This window comes from Schistocerca gregaria, chromosome 4 (assembly GCF_023897955.1).
Source record: "Schistocerca gregaria isolate iqSchGreg1 chromosome 4, iqSchGreg1.2, whole genome shotgun sequence".
Taxonomy (NCBI): Eukaryota; Metazoa; Arthropoda; class Insecta; order Orthoptera; family Acrididae; genus Schistocerca; species Schistocerca gregaria.
The window spans coordinates 246,857,136-246,877,981 of NC_064923.1; the positions used below are offsets into that span (position 1 = coordinate 246,857,136).

At 39.4% G+C, this 20,846-nt stretch overlaps 2 protein-coding genes across 6 annotated transcripts in view; one reads left to right on the forward strand and one right to left on the reverse strand.

The window, feature by feature from the left end:
• Positions 1-7,560, reverse strand: part of LOC126266948 (proteasome activator complex subunit 4-like) — a 201,710-nt gene extending 194,150 nt beyond the window's left edge. Inside the window, exon 1 of the mRNA XM_049971660.1 lies at positions 7,190-7,560. Within this exon, the coding sequence (XP_049827617.1) occupies positions 7,190-7,410 (221 nt within the window). The 5' untranslated portion in view covers positions 7,411-7,560. The remainder of the gene's footprint in view (positions 1-7,189) is intronic.
• A 71-nt stretch (positions 7,561-7,631) lies between these two features.
• The window catches only part of LOC126266949 (uncharacterized), an 83,468-nt gene continuing 70,253 nt past the window's right edge, over positions 7,632-20,846 (forward strand). Inside the window, exons 1-3 of one of the 5 annotated variants that reach the window (XM_049971664.1) lie at positions 7,677-7,979; positions 10,350-10,489; positions 11,970-12,148. In XM_049971664.1, coding sequence (XP_049827621.1) covers positions 11,980-12,148 — 169 coding nt within the window. In that variant the 5' untranslated portion in view covers positions 7,677-7,979; positions 10,350-10,489; positions 11,970-11,979. Of the gene's footprint in view, positions 7,980-10,349; positions 10,490-11,969; positions 12,149-17,646; positions 17,740-20,846 lie in introns of those variants that run through there. The other 4 variants (XM_049971661.1, XM_049971665.1, XM_049971662.1 and 1 more) reach the window with 4 other exon arrangements.

Genomic DNA, 20,846 nt, shown 5'->3' on the forward strand with positions numbered 1-20,846 from the left:
TGTACAGATCTTTAATGTGGTCTAACACTTAAACAACATACTTTTGTTGTACACAACTATATATTTTTTCCTGTAGCCTTTGAAAAAAGCTTCTCAGAGAATTTCAATGGCATACATGTATGGGACTGCGTCAGTAGTATCAGGGTAACAGCACCATAAACCACTGTCATGCTGTCAGGAGAAGAGATTCCACAAATTTTTGCCATATTATATCAAATGTAGTTAAACACGTAACTCAGGTAAGGTTCGTGTGTTCATTATCACTGCTGCCATACCAAGTGCGCAAAATGTTGACCTTGAGCATTGCCACACACTATAAAGTGATTCTGGAGAAACATTTCTGCATGATGATTTTCCTCTGGAGTTAACAGCAACACGTGTTTGTGTTATACGTCATTTCATGTTTTTGTGAGTCATTGGCGTTTCACAAAAGGCCTCGTGTTTAATTTTTGCAACAGATAAAAGTATAGTATTTTCAAAGTTGGTGAGTGTGCAGGCCATTTTGTGTTTCCTGAACAACCGTTTCAGTGCTTCCAAATGTTCTCTTAAGATGGTCTGTCACTGCAGTGCTAAATAGGAGGGATATCCATTATGTTAGTACCACACTGATTGCCTTATGTCCAGTGGGATATCTTCCAATAAGAAGGGCAACAGCATATTGTAGGAGCTTGAGATATTTGAGTGTACTTAGATACCCATCAATAAAACAAGGACCAATGATGCAGGTCTTGCAAAACATGCATTAAACACTGACAGACCCAGAGCATTGTTTTTGTCCAGATCTTTGTGTCAGTGTGGATTTTCAACTGACGATTAGTGCACATTGAAGATTGTCTTGCCCATGGTCCATAAACAATGATTCTTCCTTAAAAAAAAAAAAAAAAAAAAAAATTGCATAGAGATGCCACACTACTAAGCACTTTTCATAGATAACATTCGGTGAACTGCAACCAATTCCCAAAGCCACTGCCATAAAGTTGTAGATGCAACAAAATATGAAGACAACAGAATGCGATGGAATGTAGTATTCACAGATGGAATGCAGTATTCACAGAACACTAGTTTGGTTGATCCATCTAACACTTCTGAGATGCCACTTAGTGACATTTGCATTGTGTTATTGCTGCTAAAGTGTTAGTTTCATTTTCTTCACTAATTGCTCTTCTTTTTCCTTGTTGTATTTTATTCTCCTTACGGATACTCTTCAGCATACAACTCCACCACTGCACTAATAGTTTTGTGACATTCACCATAAACATTATTAATGTTTTCAGCTGTTTTTTACATTGTGAATCCCTTGATAGCTTTAAAAGTAAGTTACATAACTGCTACAACAGCAGAACAAACTGATGGGCTTCGAGTGCATAGATAACACAAGAACCATACTCAAGTTATGTTTTTTTTTCCACTAATTTGGTATAAAAGAATAGATGTTTGTGAAACCTCTTCTCCTGACTGTGGGGCAGTGGTTTGCATTTCTGTTATCTTGATGCTATTTGATCAAGTCCCACACATTATGTGGTTGAAATTCTCTTAAAAAATCCTTTCAAATGCCACAAAAAAAGGATGCAGTTCCATTAGAAATGTTGGTCTTACCCATGAGTCTTGCCTCAGATCAAACACTGCACCTGTGTAAATAATAAAGCAATATCCTCAATACCAATTTTCTCGCACTGGATCTAGAATACTCAAAAATTTAAGAGTTATTAGGAATATATTCACGATTCTCAGCCTGGTCCACAGACCTATTTCCTGACAGGGCCTCCCAATCAGCCTCACACACTAAACAAACCAAATTCCTGAAATGGCAGCTTGACTTTCCTGTGTAAATACAACCCAGACTCTAGACACACATGAATTTGCTCCTTACAGACTGCAGTACATTTACCGCAAGACAGTGCATTTTCTGTTAGTTTTGAAGGTATAAAAAGGCTTTAACAGTTATTTTTGGAATACATTCCTCCCTCCCATTGCTCTCGTCAGCGAAATGAAAATATACTCTCAAATGTGAAAAAGCAACAACTATGAATTTTAAAGCTTTCCCAGCGAATTGAATGTTCAAACAAATCTTGGGTCTGCAGTTGGTCGTTGTCTAATTAATTCCATGATATTTCGACTGTGCAGCTGCCAGCGATCTTCAGGTGATCCATCAAATACTGATGAAGACTTGCTCCATTGCATAAAACATAGTCCACTGCAAGTATTCCACACATGCTTTAAAATCAAATTGGCAGATGGACCATACTTCCTGGCGGCAGTGTTCTTGCTTGTGGAAACACAGAACTCTGCTATCCTCTGCACTGGTGCTCACGATGGACGTTGGCGCACTCTGTTGTCTTCGATCAGAACAAGTCAAGGAGATAATGGGGTTCCATGTACTGTTCAACTGGTAGCCATCATCACAGTTCACTAACTTTTCCACCAGGCATATTCCCATGGACTCTTTAATAATGAAGTCCCAAAAAGATGTTGCTGTGGCCAGAATCATAGTTCTGTCATACTGCATTGAATATCTACTGGAAATGCAGTGCTCAGCAACAGCAGACTTGCTTAGTTACAGAAGGCGTGTGCAATATTGATGTTCAGTGCAGAGTTCTTTGAAAGTGTGTGTGGTCTGCCTACGTGAGCTACACCACAATGACAAAGTACTTTGTAAATTTCGGTTTTCCGCAATAGCAAGACGTCTTTCACGGATCCCAAAAGGCCAACAACCTTAGATAGCTTTTAAACTAACTGTTGCCCACAAAAAGAAATGTGACCTTATGTAAATGCTTGCACAGAACACTTGCAGTGTGTTATATATTGTGGAATGGTGCAAGTCTTCAATGGCTCATCTGAAGATGGCTGGCAGACGCCCAGTCGAAATATTATGGGATGAAGTTAACAATGTCTGAATGCAAGCCCAAAATTTGTTTGAACAAAACAATTACCATCAGTTGAATGTCACACAATCCACATGTCAAAATAAAACGCAATTCTGTTACATAAATATATCTATGCGTAGCAAGTACATGAAACTGCATTCATTAAACAATTTAAGCAGTGATTTCAATATCATAAAATATTAAAAAAACTTTGGTGTTATTTATCTGTGTGACTTGTTGAAGGAATCTACCTCAATTGTTGTCTCCTCATGGAATGTTTGCAAACATCTATGAGCATTAAAACTTCCAGCAGATTAAAACTGTGTGCCGAACTAGAACTCGAATCCAGGACCTCATTCTGAAATCTAATACTATTCTCTATTCCCTGTTGTTCTAATCAATGCGCAAAACCAGTAATGCATTGTCTCTCTCAGAGATTTTGTGGCTATGACCCTGCAGGGCTGTTTAAGGCCCAAGCAAAACAAGTCACCGATTGGGGCGCAGAGCTGAGATGGGCGCCCATGGCTTCTCTGCACTTTAGAAATGGAAATACTATCAATGACCATGCTCCCACAGCAGAGTTTATGAACACAGACTTCCAAAATTCCTTCACCAAAGAAGATGAAGTAAATATTCCAGAATTTAATCAAGAACTGTTGCCAATATGAGTAACTTATAAGTAGATGTCCTCATTGTCTACCAACTTAAATCACTCAATAAAAGCAAGTCTACAAGTCCAAGTTGTATACCAGCCAGGTTTCTTTCAGAGAACGCTGATGCAATAGCTCCACACTTAACAATCGTTCACGGGATGAAAGATCCGTACCCAAAGCCTGTAAAAGTTGTACAGGCCACACAAATATTTGAGGAAGGTAGCTGGAGTAATCCACAAAATTACAGGCCTTTATCATTAATGTCAACATGCAGCAGTATTTTGGAACACACATGGAGTTTGAACATTATGAATTACCTGGAAGGGAATGGCCTTTTGACAAACAGTCAACATGGAAATAACATCGTTCTTGTGAAACACAAGCAGCTCTTTACTCATACGAAGTGTTGATTGTTTATGAGAAGGGATTTCAAATTGATTCTGTATATCTAATTTTCCAGAAGGCTTTTGACACAGTACCACATAAGTAACTTGTAGTGAAATTGCTTATGGAATATCACCTCAATTGTGTGACTGGATTCCTGATTTCCTGCCACAGATATCACAGTTCATAGTAATTGACAAAAAAGTAACTGAGTAAAACAGAAGTGATTTCTCACATTCACCAAGGTAGTGTTATAGGCTTTTTGCTGATCCTTATCTATATAAACGATTTAGGGGACAATCTGAGCAGCCATCTTAGGTTGTTTGCAGATGTCACTTGGAGTGCCAAGCCGAGAGGGGTGACAGGTGTCCCCAAGTGAAAGATTTGCATACACTGCTTATCACAATTAGTAGCGAAAACCGACATGGGCGACAAGTGTACAAGGGAAAAGGAAGGGGGAGGGGCACCAAGTGATGTCGTGTATGTGGAAAAATCCTTTTTAACGGGGCCTGTATCTATAGTATCTTAAGATAGTGATAGAGGTTGGACCTGAACAACCACATTTACAACACTGCTAACCTCAGTAAACAACTGCACTGTAGCAGTTATTGAATGCTTTGTGTACTCTGCTTTGTATTGTGCATCGCTTTCGTTTTGTATTTTGAATTGCGTGAAGAGACTAATCCCAGACCATGAGAACAACCGAGTATGACCCCCAAAGCACCAAAAGGAACTGATAATCCCTATAACCATTATGTCAGTTTTGTTTTTGCAGGAGCATACAACATGGACACAGGCTGCCAGCACTGCAAGAGGGCTTGTTCCCCCATCCCACTCCTCTACCACTGAGTATTCACAGTTCTCATTTGTTTAGCCACGGCCAACTGCCACAAACTCTGCATGGTGAGTTATCTCTATTTTTTTATTGTTGTCAATAATTGTGGAACACGGCAAAAAATTAAATGGAATGGATAAACCAAAGTCTCTTGGTGTGTGTGTGTGTGTGTGTGTGTGTGTGTGTGTGTGTGTGTGTGTGTGTGTGTGTGTGTGTGTGGACAACTAAGAAAAGGTGTTCAATAAAGTGCCTCGGTAAATTGGGAGAAAAAGATCACAATAATTTCCATCCATCACAAACTGACAGGACAGCCTAATGATTACATCTCAAGATATGTGGGTGCAATTCATTTTATGATTAAAAAGAAACAGTAATAAACGATAATAAAGAAGTTAATGGCCTGGGGGAGAGAGAGAGAGAGGGGGGGGGGGGGGGGGTGTTAATGTCAAAACTCGAAATGAATGCATATCCTTTGGTACTGGTATACACCTTCTTCTTTTAAGTACCATACACAAGTATAACATTACAATATCATATGGTATTTATTATTAGCAAACCACTGGTGTAAAATTAACTGTTATCGATCATAATGTGCATTATTAAGTTGAAATTGAACCAACTACAGTTTCGTAGTTGAAGAGAATTTACCTTCACTACAAATGTCTGCCAAAGTTAGTACATTCATACATAAAATACTGCAACCCAGACCTCATCCTGCTAGACCATTTCTAATATGTTGTTGTGGTCTTCAGTCCTGAGACTGGTTTGATGCAGCTCTCTATGCTACTCTAACCTGTGCAAGCTGCTTCATCTCCCAGTACCTACTGCAACCTACATCCTTCTGAATCTGCTTACTGTATTCATCTCTTGGTCTCCCTCTACGATTTCTACCCTCCATGCTGACCTCCAATACTAAATTGGTGATCCCTTGATGCCTCAGAAAATGTCCTACCAACCGATCCCTTCTTCTAGTCAAGTTGTACCACAAACTTCTCTACTCCCCAATCCTATTCAATACTTCCTCATTAGTTATGTGATCTACCCATCTAATCTTCAGCATTCTTCTGTAGCACCACATTTCGAAAGCTTCTATTCTCTTCCTGTCCAAACTATTTATCGTCCATGTTTCACTTCCATACATGGCTACACTCCATACAAATACTTTCAGAAATGACTTCCTGACACTTAAATCAATACTCGATGTTAACAAATTTCTCTTCTTCAGAAATGCTTTCCTTGCTATTGCCAGTCTACATTTTACTCGTATATCCTCTCTACTTTGACCGTCATCAGTTATTTTGCTCCCCAAATAGCAAAACTCCTTTACTACTTTAAGTGTCTCATTTCCTAATCTAATACCCTCAACATCACCCGACTACATTCCATTATCCTAGTTTTCCTTTTGTTGATGTTCATCTTATATCCTCCTTTCAAGACACCATCCATTCCATTCAACTGCTTTTCCAAGTCCTTTTAAGTCTATGACAGAATTACAATGTCATCGGTGAACCTCAAAGTTTTCATTTCTTCTCCATGGATTTTAATACCTACTCTGAATTTTTCTTTTGTTTCCTTCACTGCTTGCTCAATATACAGATTGAGTAACATCGGGGAGAGGCTACAACCCTGTCTCACTCCCTTCCCAACCACTGCTTCCCTTTCATGCCTGTCAAATCATAACTGCCATTTGGTTTCTATACAAATTGTGAATAGCCTTTTGCTCCCTGTATTTTACCCCTGCCACCTTTAGAATTTGAAAGAGAGTTTTTTAGTCAACATTGTCAAAAGCTTTCTCTAAGTCCACAATTCTGATAACGATCACAAAATTATTTTTACACGGATTGAATGACGGATGGCTGATTAATGGATGGTTTTGATAAGTGCTCCATGCACGACCGTAAGAACAGCAGACTCTGCTTTCTTAGTGTGTCCATAATATTTGATTTAATTTCTTGCTGTAAGCTGTTGGACAAATATAGACTGATCATATTAGAAATGACCCCATGAACCATGGACCTTGCTGTTGGTAGGGAGGTCAACTTCATGTAAAAAGTAATTGGTGAATAAACTGTATAACTTCCAACAAGTAGAAACGTAAGATCGATAAAAACATGTTCTTTTCCCAATCCTCTTTAAAGATGCAGTAACATCATGCAACATTTCTCAGTCGAAAGCCATAAAAATTGGTGTTTAAGTGTGTCATTTTACAGCTGAACGACTCTGTTATGGCAATTTTGTATGTATTGCTGTTCGGTACAAAGGTAACAGCAAACTGATTGTAATGTATACGAATTTCTTAAGGGGAAAGCAAATATGCCAATATTATTCACCTCTGCGATGACAATGACGTTGTATGTTTTCATAATGAACAAACTTGTCGCTCACTATAGCGTAGAGATTTGAAAAAGAGGTACATATATAACACTGGTTAACATTTAAGTTACTAAACTTACTTGGAAAGTCTTGCTGTCCAAATTCCACAACCTGGTCGCAGTTCACGTAACAACACTGATTTTCCAATGTTCGCTTTAATATCTGATAGCAGTCGTGTTGCATCTTCCTCTAGCTCCTTTGCAAACGGTAAGAGTTTGTTGAAAACTATTTCTTTTTGAGGTTTGAATCCACTTTCTTCACAACAAACATCAGTGTCTATAATTCCCTGTGGTCCATCCATGATTGACTACCTCTTCCCAGTGGCTGCACCCGACTTAATGTCTTGCGTATTCCATCTAATGACTAACGGTACTCTTCCATTTCATCAGTTCACACAACTTGCTATTTCTTCCTCAATTCCAACAGTCATCCATTGGCAGCCATCTTTCCTTTTGTATTATTGGATATCATTTGTCCACGAGTACACTTTCGTTTGTCAACACTGTCACCAACATTACAGATTGTATGTCCATCGCCGAAGTGGGGGTAGGTCGTGGACGCGCATGCAGGTGCTCGCCTGCTCGGGTGCGGATGATAGTGGGTGAAGTGCAGATTCAGTATTGTTTATATCATGTCAACATAAAAGAACGCTTAATCATTTCTCTCGCAGATAATGTGAATAGTTTGTTCTTGTACAGCTATTTGAAATTCTTTGAGTCATTTTGTTGTTATAGGTTAGGTGCTGCACTATAGTCAATAATTTGGCAAAGAATGTTTGTCTTGTATTAGTACTTAGTATATCATTCTTCTGTGTTACGTTGCGCTGTCGAGCAATGCTGTTTTGATATAAAATTCATCAGTTCAATAAATGTAAGCATTGTTGATCGTATTGTAGTATATAAGTGTTAAGTACACCAATGGGACTAATTTATGTTGCATGTATGGCATCAACAGTAATGCAAAATTCATACATAGGAGCCAAGTTATGATCGACACTAGTTACTAAAATATTTGACAAATCATCGTCATCAGCTTCCTCTGATTGAACCAACTACAGTTTCGTAGTTGCAGAGAATTTATCTTCACTACAAATGTCTGCCAATGTTAGTACATTCATACATAAAATGCTGCAACCCAGACCTCATCCTGCTAGACCATTTCTAATATGTTGTTGTCTTCAGTCCTGAGACTGGTTTGATGCAGCTCTCTATGCTACTCTAACCTGTGCAAGCTTCTTCATATCCCAGTACCTACTGCAACCTACATCCTTCTGAATCTGCTTACTGTATTCATCTCTTGGTCTCCCTCTACGATTTCTACCCTCCATGCTGACCTCCAATACTAAATTGGTGATCCCTTGATGCCTCAGAAAATGTCCTACCAACCTATCCCTATCTACCCACCTAATCTTCAGCATTCTTCTGTAGCACCACATTTCGAAAGCTTCTATTCTCTTCCTGTCCAAACTACTTATCGTCCATGTTTCACTTCCATACATGGCTACACTCCATACAAATACTTTCAGAAATGACTTCCTGACACTTAAATCAATACTCGATGTTAACAAATTTCTCTTCTTCAGAAATGCTTTCCTTGCTATTGCCAGTCTACATTTTACTCGTATATCCTCACTACTTCGACCGTCATCAGTTATTTTGCTCCCCAAATAGCAAAACTCATTTACTACTTTAAGTGTCTCATTTCCTAATCTAATACCCTCAACATCACCCGACTTAATTTGACTACATTCCATTATCCTAGTTTTCCTTTTGTTGATGTTCGTCTTATATCCTCCTTTCAAGACACCATCCATTCCGTTCAACTGCTCTTCCAAGTCCTTTCAAGTCTCTAACAGAATTACAATGTCATCGGCGAACCTCAAAGTTTTTATTTCTTCTCCATGGATTTTAATACCTAATCTGAATTTTTCTTTTGTTTCCTTCACTGCTTGCTCAATATACAGATTGAGTAACATCGGGGAGAGGCTACAATCCTGTCTCACTCCCTTCCCAACCACTGCTTCCCTTTCATGGCTGTCAACTCTTATAACTGCCATGAAAGGGAAGCAGTGGTTGGGAAGGGAGTGAGACAGGATTGTAGCCTGTCCCCGATGTTATTCAATCTGTATATTGAGCAAGCAGTAAAGGAAACACAAGAAAAATTTGGAGTAGGTATTAAAGACTATGAAGAAGAAATAAAAATGTTGAGGTTCGCTGATGACATTGTAATTCTGTCAGAGACGGCTAAGGTCTAGGAAGAACAGTTGAACGGAATGGACAGTGTCTTGAAAGGAGGATATAAGATGAACATCAACAAAAGCAAAACGAGGATCATGGAATGTAGTCGAATTAATTCGGGTGATGCTGAGGGAATTAGATTAGGAAATGAGGCACTTAAAGTAGTAAAGGAGTTTTGCTATTTTGGGAGCAAAATAACTGATGATGGTCGAAGTAGAGAGGATATTAAATGTAGACTGGCAAGGGCAAGGAAAGCATCTCTGAAGAAGAGAAATTTGTTAACATCGAGTATAGATTTAAGTGTCAGGAAGTCGTTTCTGAAAGTATTTGTATGGAGTGTAGCCATGTATGGAAGTGAAACATGGATGATAAATAGTTTGGACAAGAAGAGAATAGAAGCTCTCAAAATGTGGTGCTACAGAAGAATGCTGAAGATTAGATGGGTAGATCACATGACTAATGAGGAGGTACTGAATAGAATTGGAGAGAAGAGGAGTTTGTGGCACAACTTGACAAGAAAAAGGAACCGGTTGGTAGGACATGTTCTGAGGCATCAAGGGATCACAAATTTAGCATTGGAGGGCAGTGTGGAGGGTAAAAATCGTAGAGGGACCCAAGAGACGAATACACTAAGCAGATTCACAAGGATGTAGGTTGCAGTAAGTACCGGGAGATGAAGAAGCTTGCACAGGATAGAGGAGCATGGAGAGCTGCATCAAACCAGTCTCAGGACTGAAGACAACAACAACAGAAGTGTTTTACAGGTCTAAAAGTATGTAGGCCTAATTTAAGAACTGGTTTCACTTGGAACTTAGAGCAAGTAGTGTTTTGTCGATTTTCCAGAGAGTGTGTGTTGCAAAGGGTGCAACAATGAGATTAAGCTTGTAGTAATTCAGAGTTCCATAAGTGATTTATCATGTGTAGGTCTATATACAGATTTTCGCAATCTCACCCATGCACAAAACCACAGAGTGAAGTAGTATATGGTATTGCTGTTTTTAAGTGATTCTACCTCTACTTGGATGGTTGGAGCAGGAGGTAGTGCAACTGGTTTTCAGTTTAGATGTGGAAGGGGAACATGATTCACAGAGCAAGATATTTTGACATTGGAGTGGTACAGCAGTAGACAGGAAATTTTGTAGGGTGAGTAGGTGTTGGAAATCCATTTTGGGAGGGTAAGAACAATTGTGGTGAAATTTTAAATGTGAACATTTTAAGTTATTTCGTACTGTGACTGTTATGATTAGCAACAGAAACTACAACTTTACTGTATTCAGTCACAGTTGTGACCAGGTACAGTAAACTCATATTTTCTCTTTGTTCTTGTAAAGTTATTCAGTGGGTATTCAGTATTATTTAATTTGTAGGTGGTACACAGGAATAGTGGTCTGGGTGAGTATATTTGGTGGATTATTGGTGTATTGTGTGAAATGTACAGAATGTGAGAAGGAAAGGTGCTGGAGAATTTTATGTGGACTGAACTGTATTATAGTATCTATCTGCTTGGCCCTTACCGAAAACTCCAGGATATTGGAAGAGGGATTGCTTGTCACTGTATCTGCTCTTATTCTTAGTTTCTTAGGTCTCCACTGCCACCCCCCCCCCCCTCCCCAAAAAAAAAATATTTGCCACTACCCTCCTTTTACTATCTCACTCATTCTTGAGTCCACAAGTACTTCATAATGTATTATCAGTGACTCCCTGCCCCCCCCCCCCTCCTCTCTCTCTCTCTCTCTCTCTCTCTCTCTCTCTCTCTCTCTCTCTCTCTCTCTCTCTCTCTCTATCTATCTATCTATCTATCTATCTATCTATCTGCCCCCCCCCCCCCCAAAAAAAAACCTTTTTTTTTCTCCCTCCCAACAATACAGTTTGACATGTCTAAGTAGTTATTGCTTATGTAGTTTATGTAGTAAGTCTAATACCAAAGTCTCATTTCCCCCCAGAATCCTGATTTGTTAGGTTGTTTATTTTCTGCTTAATTAGTTTCTCTAGGGCTTACCACACACATTTGCCCATCACCTGTACTCCATTGTATGAGTAGTTGTTTCATGTACTGTATGTTGTTTTTGGCTAATTTAGAGAACATAGAGTTCTCCAGCCAATATAAGTCTTAAGAACTGTTTGAGATCATCATAGAATCCATCCTGCTCCATACTATAGGGCTTCAATCAGTTCTGTCATTGACACAGTGAACCACTGGTAGCATATGTATTGCATTAGTATATATGCAAATACTGCTCATTATTCCTTCTCAACATTATGATACTGAAACCATGGTGAGAATCAGTAGATGCAGATAGTTGTCCTATATTGATAACACACATTACCTTCTGCGAGGTATCTCTGCTTAACAGAAACTGGATTACATTGTATGTACCATCTCAAACCTTGCTTCCAATAAATGCATTTTAGAAACATGTGGGAAGTCAAATCTACAGCATCTTTCAGTGTGATGTGACTTCTGTTAATGTTTGTGCCTCTAGTTGTCTACTTCCATATCTTCTGCCCCAAGTATTATTATTTAGTACTTCAAGACCTCATGTTCGTTTCTTTATCATCATATTTTACTTATTTCCTTTTGGGTGCAAACAAAAACTATTTTTGAAATTATTTCTTTTTTCAGATTTGTAGAAATGACTGCTCACAGTGAGCTTTTCCGTCTGAGCTGCAAAATAGCAAATGCTCATTTTCTAAAACGGACTCATTCATCATATTGCACAGGATCTCCTTTAATAGAATACTATTCTTTTCAAGGAAATGCTGCCATCATTGGTAGCAACAGGCGAATGTTTTCTTCGCAAGGTAAGAAACTTTTTTTTTTTTATAATTCAGTTCAAATTCCTAAAAGAGCAACAAAGTAAGTTGGAGAAAATTTCATTTGTTGTATAAAATTGGTTCACAGTGATAGAATTGAAATGTAACAAATTTTGAGACTGTTGTAAGATGTTTAAAATTATAACTGTGGATCTGGTCCATACATAGGCAATGTGTCAGGATATGTAGTATGCAAAACATCGGGTGAATACCCAGCCTGTCAGGGAGCGGTAAAAGGTGGATGGCAGGGGAGCACGGGAAAATGAACGGGCGCACTGCACGGCACAACGGGCTCAGTAGTAGTTGGAGTTTGGCATTGCTCTGAGCAACACCTTCTGGAGCAAGGAGGCTCTCCTGGAAGACATAGTTTCATTGAGCCTCGGGTACTAAATGGAAAAGTATTGCGACGCTAAGAGGAATTAAAGTGCCGATACGTCAAGAGCCATAGCTGTGGTTGTATGTGTGCTCTGTGCCTCGTCATCTCGCCGCCCGCCAACTGCCGCATCGATACTAGCAGGTTGAAACTTTTGGTGCTGTATTCGTATGGATCAGAGAGTGAACCGTGCAATAATAACCTAAATTTTACCAGAACTTTCTCATCATTTAATTATCCCCTCAACTAACCTAGACAGGGTCCATTCCAAATGTTGTGCAATCCGAGTGTCCCAAAATGAAAATTAAAATTTGTGTTAATAATAATTATTTACAGAACTAGCTATGTTAGAATGGTGTTTAAAGAAATGTTTTTGTTAATGAACCAGTAAATGAATAACAAAGGCCTAACGAAGTTGAAAGATAACTTTAATATTGATATAGTAATGAAGTTTATTATTTCGAGACAGATATAAAGGTATTTGAATGAGCAGGAAATAAGATGAAAAGAGTAGTAATTTATATACTGGAAATCTTGAATGCATAATAAATTTAGTAATCATTTTTTTTAATACATCGATCATAACAGTTTCAGTGCTCCCCCCCCCCCCCCCCTTTTATTCATTTGAATTTTGAAGTGTTCTAAATAGGTTTGACCAGCAAAAGTTAAAGTCAATATAAAAGTCAAAATTTATCATTATTTTATCTTTATCAAAATTGACATTTTGTGTGTGTCACAAAAGTGCTATTGCTAGGGTAACCTATGCTCGATTTTAATCAGATTAATAGACAGTATAAAGTTTTGTAGTATACATTATAGTGTAGTGTTATGTATTCATGGTTTTTCCATATCAGTACAGAATGTGAAACTATCAGTTCAATAGATTTTTTGGTTATAAAATTCTACTATATTATGCAGTGTTACAACTTGTTGTTTCGCATGACTATATACCAGCTTGTATAGGGAAGAAACTCAGTTAATGCCTAATTAGGCTGGCGACTGTATTATTATCAAATTGGTAGCATCTTCAGTGTTGCTTTTGGTCCATCCTGGCGTGGAATTGCATTTCGAACTTGCTTGAGGGATCATTGTTATTACACAGTGGGCGTAAGTCTGTTTGCCACCATTCAGGTACACGCAGTCGATATCTATGCAAAAATCCTTTCTCATAAGGTGAACCCCGCTCACCTACCATAGTACTGGCTTTAACGAGTATTGCGTGCCCCGCACGCACATTACATAGTCTCATATGGAGAAGAGTAGCACTGTGGTTGACACACTGGACTCACCTTCGGGAGGACACCAGTTCAAACCCATGTCCAGCCATCCTGATTAGATTTTCCGTGATTTCTCTAAATTGCTTAAGGCAAATGCCAGGATGGTTCCTTCAAAAGGGCACAGCTGCTTTCGTTCTCCATTCTTCCCTAATCCGAGCTTGTGCCCCATTTCTGATGTGCTCGTTGTCTATGAGATGTTAAATAATAATCTGCTCCTCCTCCTCCTCCTCCTCCTCCTCCTCCTCCTCTAGTCTCATATCCATGAGGTCAGTGGTTTGGTGCTGATTTTTAAAGCTTTTATTTGAATTCAGTATTCGTTAATAAACTGAAATGTTAATTAACAAATTAGATTCATAATTTTAATGAAAATGACATTGTCTCCTTTAATTAATATTATTCTAATTTTCAGTCCAAAGATTCATTTGGTGCAGCTGTCCACCTTAACCTGTTCCGTGCTGGCCTCTTCACCCCCAACTAATTACTGGATCCTACATCGGTTTGAACCTGCTCACTGTAGTCATTCCTTGATGTCTTTCTGCAATTTTTACCTCCCACATTTCACTCCAGCACCAAACTGATAATTCTTTCATGCCTTAGAATGTGTCCTGATGGCTGACCTTTTCTTTTAGTCAAGTTTTGCCACAAATTTGTTTTCACCTCAGTTTGATTTAATACTTCCTCATTAGTTACGCAATCTTCCCATCCAATGTTCAGCATTCTTCTTCTTTTTGTCTTAACTGCTTATCATCCACTTTTCAATTCCTTACAAGGTTACACTTCAGATAAATACAGTCAGAAAATAGTTCCTGACACTTACAATTTTTTTTATTTTTTGTGTGCTAACAGATGCCTCTTTTTCAGAAGTGCTTTCCTTGCTACAGCCAGTCTGCATTTTATATCCCTTTACTTGTACCATCATTTATTTTACTATCAAAATAGCAAAACTCATCTACTACTTTTAGTGTCTCATTTCCTAGCATAATTCCCTCGGCATCACATTATTTAATTTGACTGCATCCCGTTATCCTTATTTTACTTTTGTTGACATTATAAGGGTAACATCTTTCCAAGACACTATATTCTGTTCAAGTGTTCTTCCAAGTCATTTGCTATCTCAAACCAAATTACAGTGTCACAGTTTTCATTTCTTCTTAGTGAACTTCAGTTCTTTCTCCAGATGTTTGCTATCTCAAACAGAATTACAGTGTCACAGTTTTCATTTCTTCTTAGTGAACTTCAGTTCTTTCTCCAAATGTTTCCTTGGTTACATTTACTACTTGCTCAATGTACAGACTTAATAACATCAGCAATAGGCTTCAATATCCTCACTTTCCTCTCAACTACTGCTTCGCTTTCATGTCCTTTGACTCTTATGTGTAACTGCTATCTGGTTTTTGTACAAGCTGTATATAACATTTCACTCACTGTATTTTATCCCTGTTAGGTTCAAAATTTCATAGACTTCATTCCAGTCATTGTTGTCAAGATCTTTCTCTAAGCCTACAAATGCTACAAATGTAAATTTGCCTTTATCTGAGCTAAGTCATATAGTCAGTATTGCTTCATGTGTTTCTACATTTCTCTGGAGCACAAACTGATCTTCTCCAAGGTCAGCTTCTACCAGCTTTCCTATTCTCCTGTAAATAATTTGTGTCACTGCTTTGCAACCGTGACTTATTAAACTGATAGTTTGGTCATTATCACACTTGTTGGCACCTGCATTCTTTGGAACTGAATTATTACAATCATTTTGAAGTCTAAAGCTCTTTCTCCTGTTCCATAAATCTAGCACACAAGGAATGACAGCTTTGTCATTCCTAGCTCTGAGAATGAACTTAATAATTCCAAGAGAATATTATCTGCTTAAGGGTTTTTGTTTCAACTGAAATCTTTCAGTGCTAAGTCATAATCTTCTCACAGTATCGTATCTTCTATTCCATCTTCATATAATTTCTCTTCTCTTTTGATAATATTGTCTTCAAGTTTATTTCCGTTGTAGATCTGCTCTGTATATTCATTCCACCTTTTAGCTTTTCCTTCATGGCTTACTGTAGGCACTTGCCATTTGAGCTCTTGATATACATACTGTCACTTCTCTTTTCTCCAAGGGTCTCTTTACTCTTCCTATAGGCAGTATCCACATTAACAGAAAAAAACAGCATCAAAAAATAATTAACATAGAGCTATGATATTTAGGGAATATACATGCCTAGGCAATATATTTAAGTGATAAACATTGCAAGATAACAAGCTAATGTAAGTGCAAGGTAAGCCATTGTCAATGTGAAATGCTGGCCATTGATAACTGGTGTAACTTTTGTAATAACTGGTGTTAACTGCCAGAATGTTGAATGCAAATGTGCAGACCTGCCAGCATTATGTTGTACAGGTGCCGTATGTCAGTTTGTATGATGGAGTTCCATGCCTGTTGCACTTGGTTGGTCAATACAGAGACAGTTTATGCTGACTGTGGATGACACTGGAGTTGTCATCCGGTAATGTCCCATATGTGCTTGATTGGAGACAGATCTGGTGGTCGAGCATTTTCCTCTGTTTATAGATAGATGCTTCTGCAACCTGACATTTGTACTCTAGCCGTTTTGCACTTCCTGCCAATATCAGTTTCTTGGTGTCTGTATTTCCTTTCATTGCTGAATTTGCCTCATTTCTATATTTTATCCATTCATCTTTTTCAGCCTCTCTCATGTTATCCAAAGATTTCTACTAGGCCTTGTTTTTTTGCCTACTGATCCTCTGCTGTTGTCACTTTTTCATCTTTCAAAGATACCCATTCACCATCCATTATATTTTTTTCTCCAGTGCAGGCAGTCGTTGCCTAATGCTTCCTCCAAAAGTGTTTCTTTAATATCCTACCTTCTTGCAATTTTGCAAGTCTTAACTTGCAATTTGTAACCAGTAAATTATGATCATAGTCCACATCTACACCTGGAAATGTCTTACAGCTTAAAATCTGATTTTTAAATCAGTTTGATACCTCCCAGTGTCTTCAGGTCTTTTCCGTCTATACAACATTTTTGCACAATTCTCAAACTAAGTGTCAGCAATTATTAACTTATGCTCTGTGAAAAATTCTACCCTGTGGCTTCCTCTTTCATTCCTTTTAATCAGTCCATATTCTCCTATCATTTTTACTTCTCTTCCTTTTCTTATCATCAAATTCCAATTCCACATCTGAATTAAATTTTCCTCTGCATTAACTTTATGAATAATTTCTTTTATTTCATTGTACACTCTTTCAATCTCTTCATTGTCTTCAGAGCTAGTTGACATACAAACTTATATTGCTGTGGTGAGTATTGGGTTCATGTGTATCGGAGCTACAGTAATACATTCACTATGCTGTATGTAGTAGCTTACCCATATTCCTATTTTTCTATTCATCATTGAGCCTACACCTGCATTACCCCTATTTGATTTTATGTTTAGACCAGAAATGATGTTCTTCCTGCCACCACACTTCACTAATTCTCTCTATGTCTAACTTAAGCCTATCTGTTTCCTTTTTTAAATTCTCTGTCCTTTCTGCATTATTAATGAATGTAACAAAAAACACAAATATTGTATTACTAAATATATTTAATTTATTGTGAATCAAGGTTTATTATGGTGCGTGTCAGTATTTGTTAGTTAATATTTGTTTCATACTAAATGAATTCAAGTATTAAAGAAAGACAAACCAGTGACCCTCTGGTTATGAGTCCAAACTGCTGTGCACTCAGCCACAGAATTCAGTTTGTTGAAAACTTTACACTTAACAGCGCTCAAAATTTTCATATTTTCAAACACTACTTCTAGGATTTTTTTGAGGACTACATAATACTGCTGTGAGAAACTGATGTCTTTACACTGACATTCGAGTCCTGTAAATATGAAGAAAATCAAAGAGGGCCAATTCATGAAGTTTGCTTGTAAGTGGTTGAGATAAATAGTTTGTTATATTTGGTATTGTTATTTGTACTCTTAAAGAAAAATAGGCTAAAAACTGCATGTTGCTGGTTTAAAGTGTACTCTAAGAATGTTTACAATCAGCGGTTATAAAACTATATAAACAATAATAGGAGTAAAGGGGACTACTTAGAAAAAAACAGAAGCATTGAAGAGTTGACCTAGCTTTTGGAATGAAACCTTCCTTGTGTTAGATACACACACAAACATACCTGCATAAACACACTGTGTCCCTACATGATGCCAGGTGGACACACAGTGGTAGTATTGCAGTTCAGTAGGTGTGATGGGAGTTGTGGGTGGGTAGAGGGGGAGAGAGGCAGAAACCAGCTAGGCCTACAGGGATTGGGGAGGGGTAGCTAGTGGCTTGGGGCAGAGGAAGGGGAAACTTAATGAGTAGAAGTGTGGGGGTAGTAGGTTAATGGAGACTGAGGCCAGGAGAACTATAGGTGCAAAGGATGTGTTGCAAGGATAACTTCTGTCTGCTTAGTTCAGAAAAGCTGGTGATGGAGGAAAGGATCCACATGGCACTGTTAGTGAAACAGTCGTTGAAACCGAGCATGTTGTGCCATTTGCGTGGTCAGCTTAGTTCTTGGCCACAGTTTGGTTTGGCAATGGGCATTCATTCTGATGGACAGGTAGTTGGTTGTCATGCTGACATAAGAAGTCATGCAGTTATTTCAGCAGTGTTGTATGAAATGGCTGCTTTTCCTGTTTCCGATGAGATAGGATAAGAATGTGACAGGACTGGAGTAGGAAGTGGTGGGTGGGTGGATTGGGCAGGTCTTGCACCTGAGTCTTGGGAGTGAGAGTGGCACAGAGATGACTAAGATGTTGTGTAGGTTGTATTGGTGGCAAAATGCCACTTTAGGAGGAGTGGGAAGGATCTCAGGTAGGCTTTCCCTCATTTCAGGGCATGATGATAGATGACAGTTAAAGCCTTGGCGAAAGATATGATTCAGTTTTTCCAATCCAGAGCGATATTTGGAGATGAGGCAGGCACTCCTTTGTGACTTGCTTGCTCTTTTTGTGTGTGTGTGTGGGGGGGGGGGGAGGGGGGGGCATAAGGGGTGTGTGATGATATTGCATTGAAATCCATTTGCAGACTAGGTTTGGGGAGTAGTGTGTTTCAGCAAAAGCCCTCATGAGTACTTCAACATATTGAACAAGGGAGTTGTCATCATTGCAGATAAGCTATCCACAGCTGGCCAAGCTGTATGGGGGAGAGTTTTTTGGTGCGGAAAGGATGACAGCTGCCGAAATTCTTTTATGCATCTTCCTTCTTTTTTGAACAGTGTAGGAAAAGACACATTGCTACTTACTGTAAAGAAGACATGTCAAGCAGCAGACAGGCCCCGTTAATAAATACTTACATAAAGCTGTCGCAACAGCCTTTATCAGTAAAAGAGAGGCGCGCGCGCGCGCGCACACACACACACACACACACACACACACACACACACACGCAAGTAACCACCAACCACACCTCATGCACACACAACTGCCAACATTTTTGGGCCGGAATGCAGCTATCATGTGGGATGCAAGCAGCAATCCGGAGGGGTTGGGGAGGAGAAAGCATATTAGTGTACATGTGGGGAGAGAGATGAGCACTGTCTGGTGGAGTGTGAAGGGATTAGACTGCCAACAAGTGCAGCCTCAGGAATTGGTAGAGGGCTGCAAATAAATGGGGTGGGAGATTAGAATGGGGAGAAGATGATAGGACAGAAGTGTCAAAACTGTTGGGTGGAGGATGTGGGCACAGTATGTTACCATAGTTTGGGGCAAGGATAATTACAGGAACGAAGAACATGTTGTAAGGGTAACTCCCATCTGCGCATTTCAGGAAAGCTGGTGGTGGAGAGAAAGATTCAGATGGCATGGGTTGTGAAGCAGACATTTAAATCAGGTGTGTTACGTTCAGTTGCATGTTGTTCCTCAAGGTGGTCTGCTGCACTCTTCACCTCAGTTTGGCGGTGACCATTTGTCCTGGTGGACACCGCCCTACCACTCGCCCCCTCCCCCCACCCCACCCCCCACCGCGGGGGCTCGCCGCTCTTTGGCAGGTTCTTGCTTGGCTACCACAGTGCCCCAGCCTTTTCAGCGTTTAACCCCTTCTGTTCTGTGCGTCTATTCTCTAGCTATTCTTTCTCCCCTCACTCGAGGAACATGTTTGGGATGTTATTGGGAATGTTCTGCATTGTCTGTCACTGACACAAGAACAGTATCACCTTTGTTTTTTGCTCCCATTTCCTTTCTTTGTTTCCCTTCACCTCTCGTTCCTTTGCTTCAGCATTTGAGGTTCCTTTTTCCTTCTTCCTCCTTGTGCGCTCCTGAAGGCCGATCCACGCATCTGACGCATAATAGGTAACTGGGTAACATAATTGCCAGCTCCGGGTCAACAGGTAGGGTTCGCACATACCCCCTGGTATAGGCCAGGCCCAGGGAGAGGCGATTCCCTGAACTGCAACCTTCCCAAATTGCTGATTGATCCCTCTATCAGGTATTCAGGAGATGTGACCTGAGGTGTGAAAAATCACCTAAGGCGGGTGCGCCCCCTTGTGAAGGGGGCCCCCAGTTGGAAAGAGTGTGTCATCAAATATGCTGGCAATCATGGGGGTTGCCTCGCAATGAGTCGACCAGCTTCAAAATCAACATCATGAGGCTACTGGTTCAAAGACCCTTCCCAGTGCACCACAGTTCCCCGTGGTATCACGTGCTGAAGATAGTCAGCCCTTTGCTATGGTAAATCCATTTATTATTCAGAAAGATATTGATGCAATTGTTGGCCCTATGAAATCCTGCTCTCGTTTACGGAATGGCACTTTGCTTTTGGAGACTGCTTCTGATTCTCAAGCACGACGACTGCTTGCTGCCTCGCTTCTCTGTGGCTACCCTGTTCGTGTCGAGGCCCATAGAACTTTGAATTCTTCCCATGGTGTAATTTACACAAGGCTTTTCAACTATCTAACTGAGACCAACATCCAATCTTATTTCTCTGGTGAGAGCGTCATTGCCATCCGTCATGTAACGAAAAAGGTAGATTCGTCCTTAGTACCCACCCGCACTT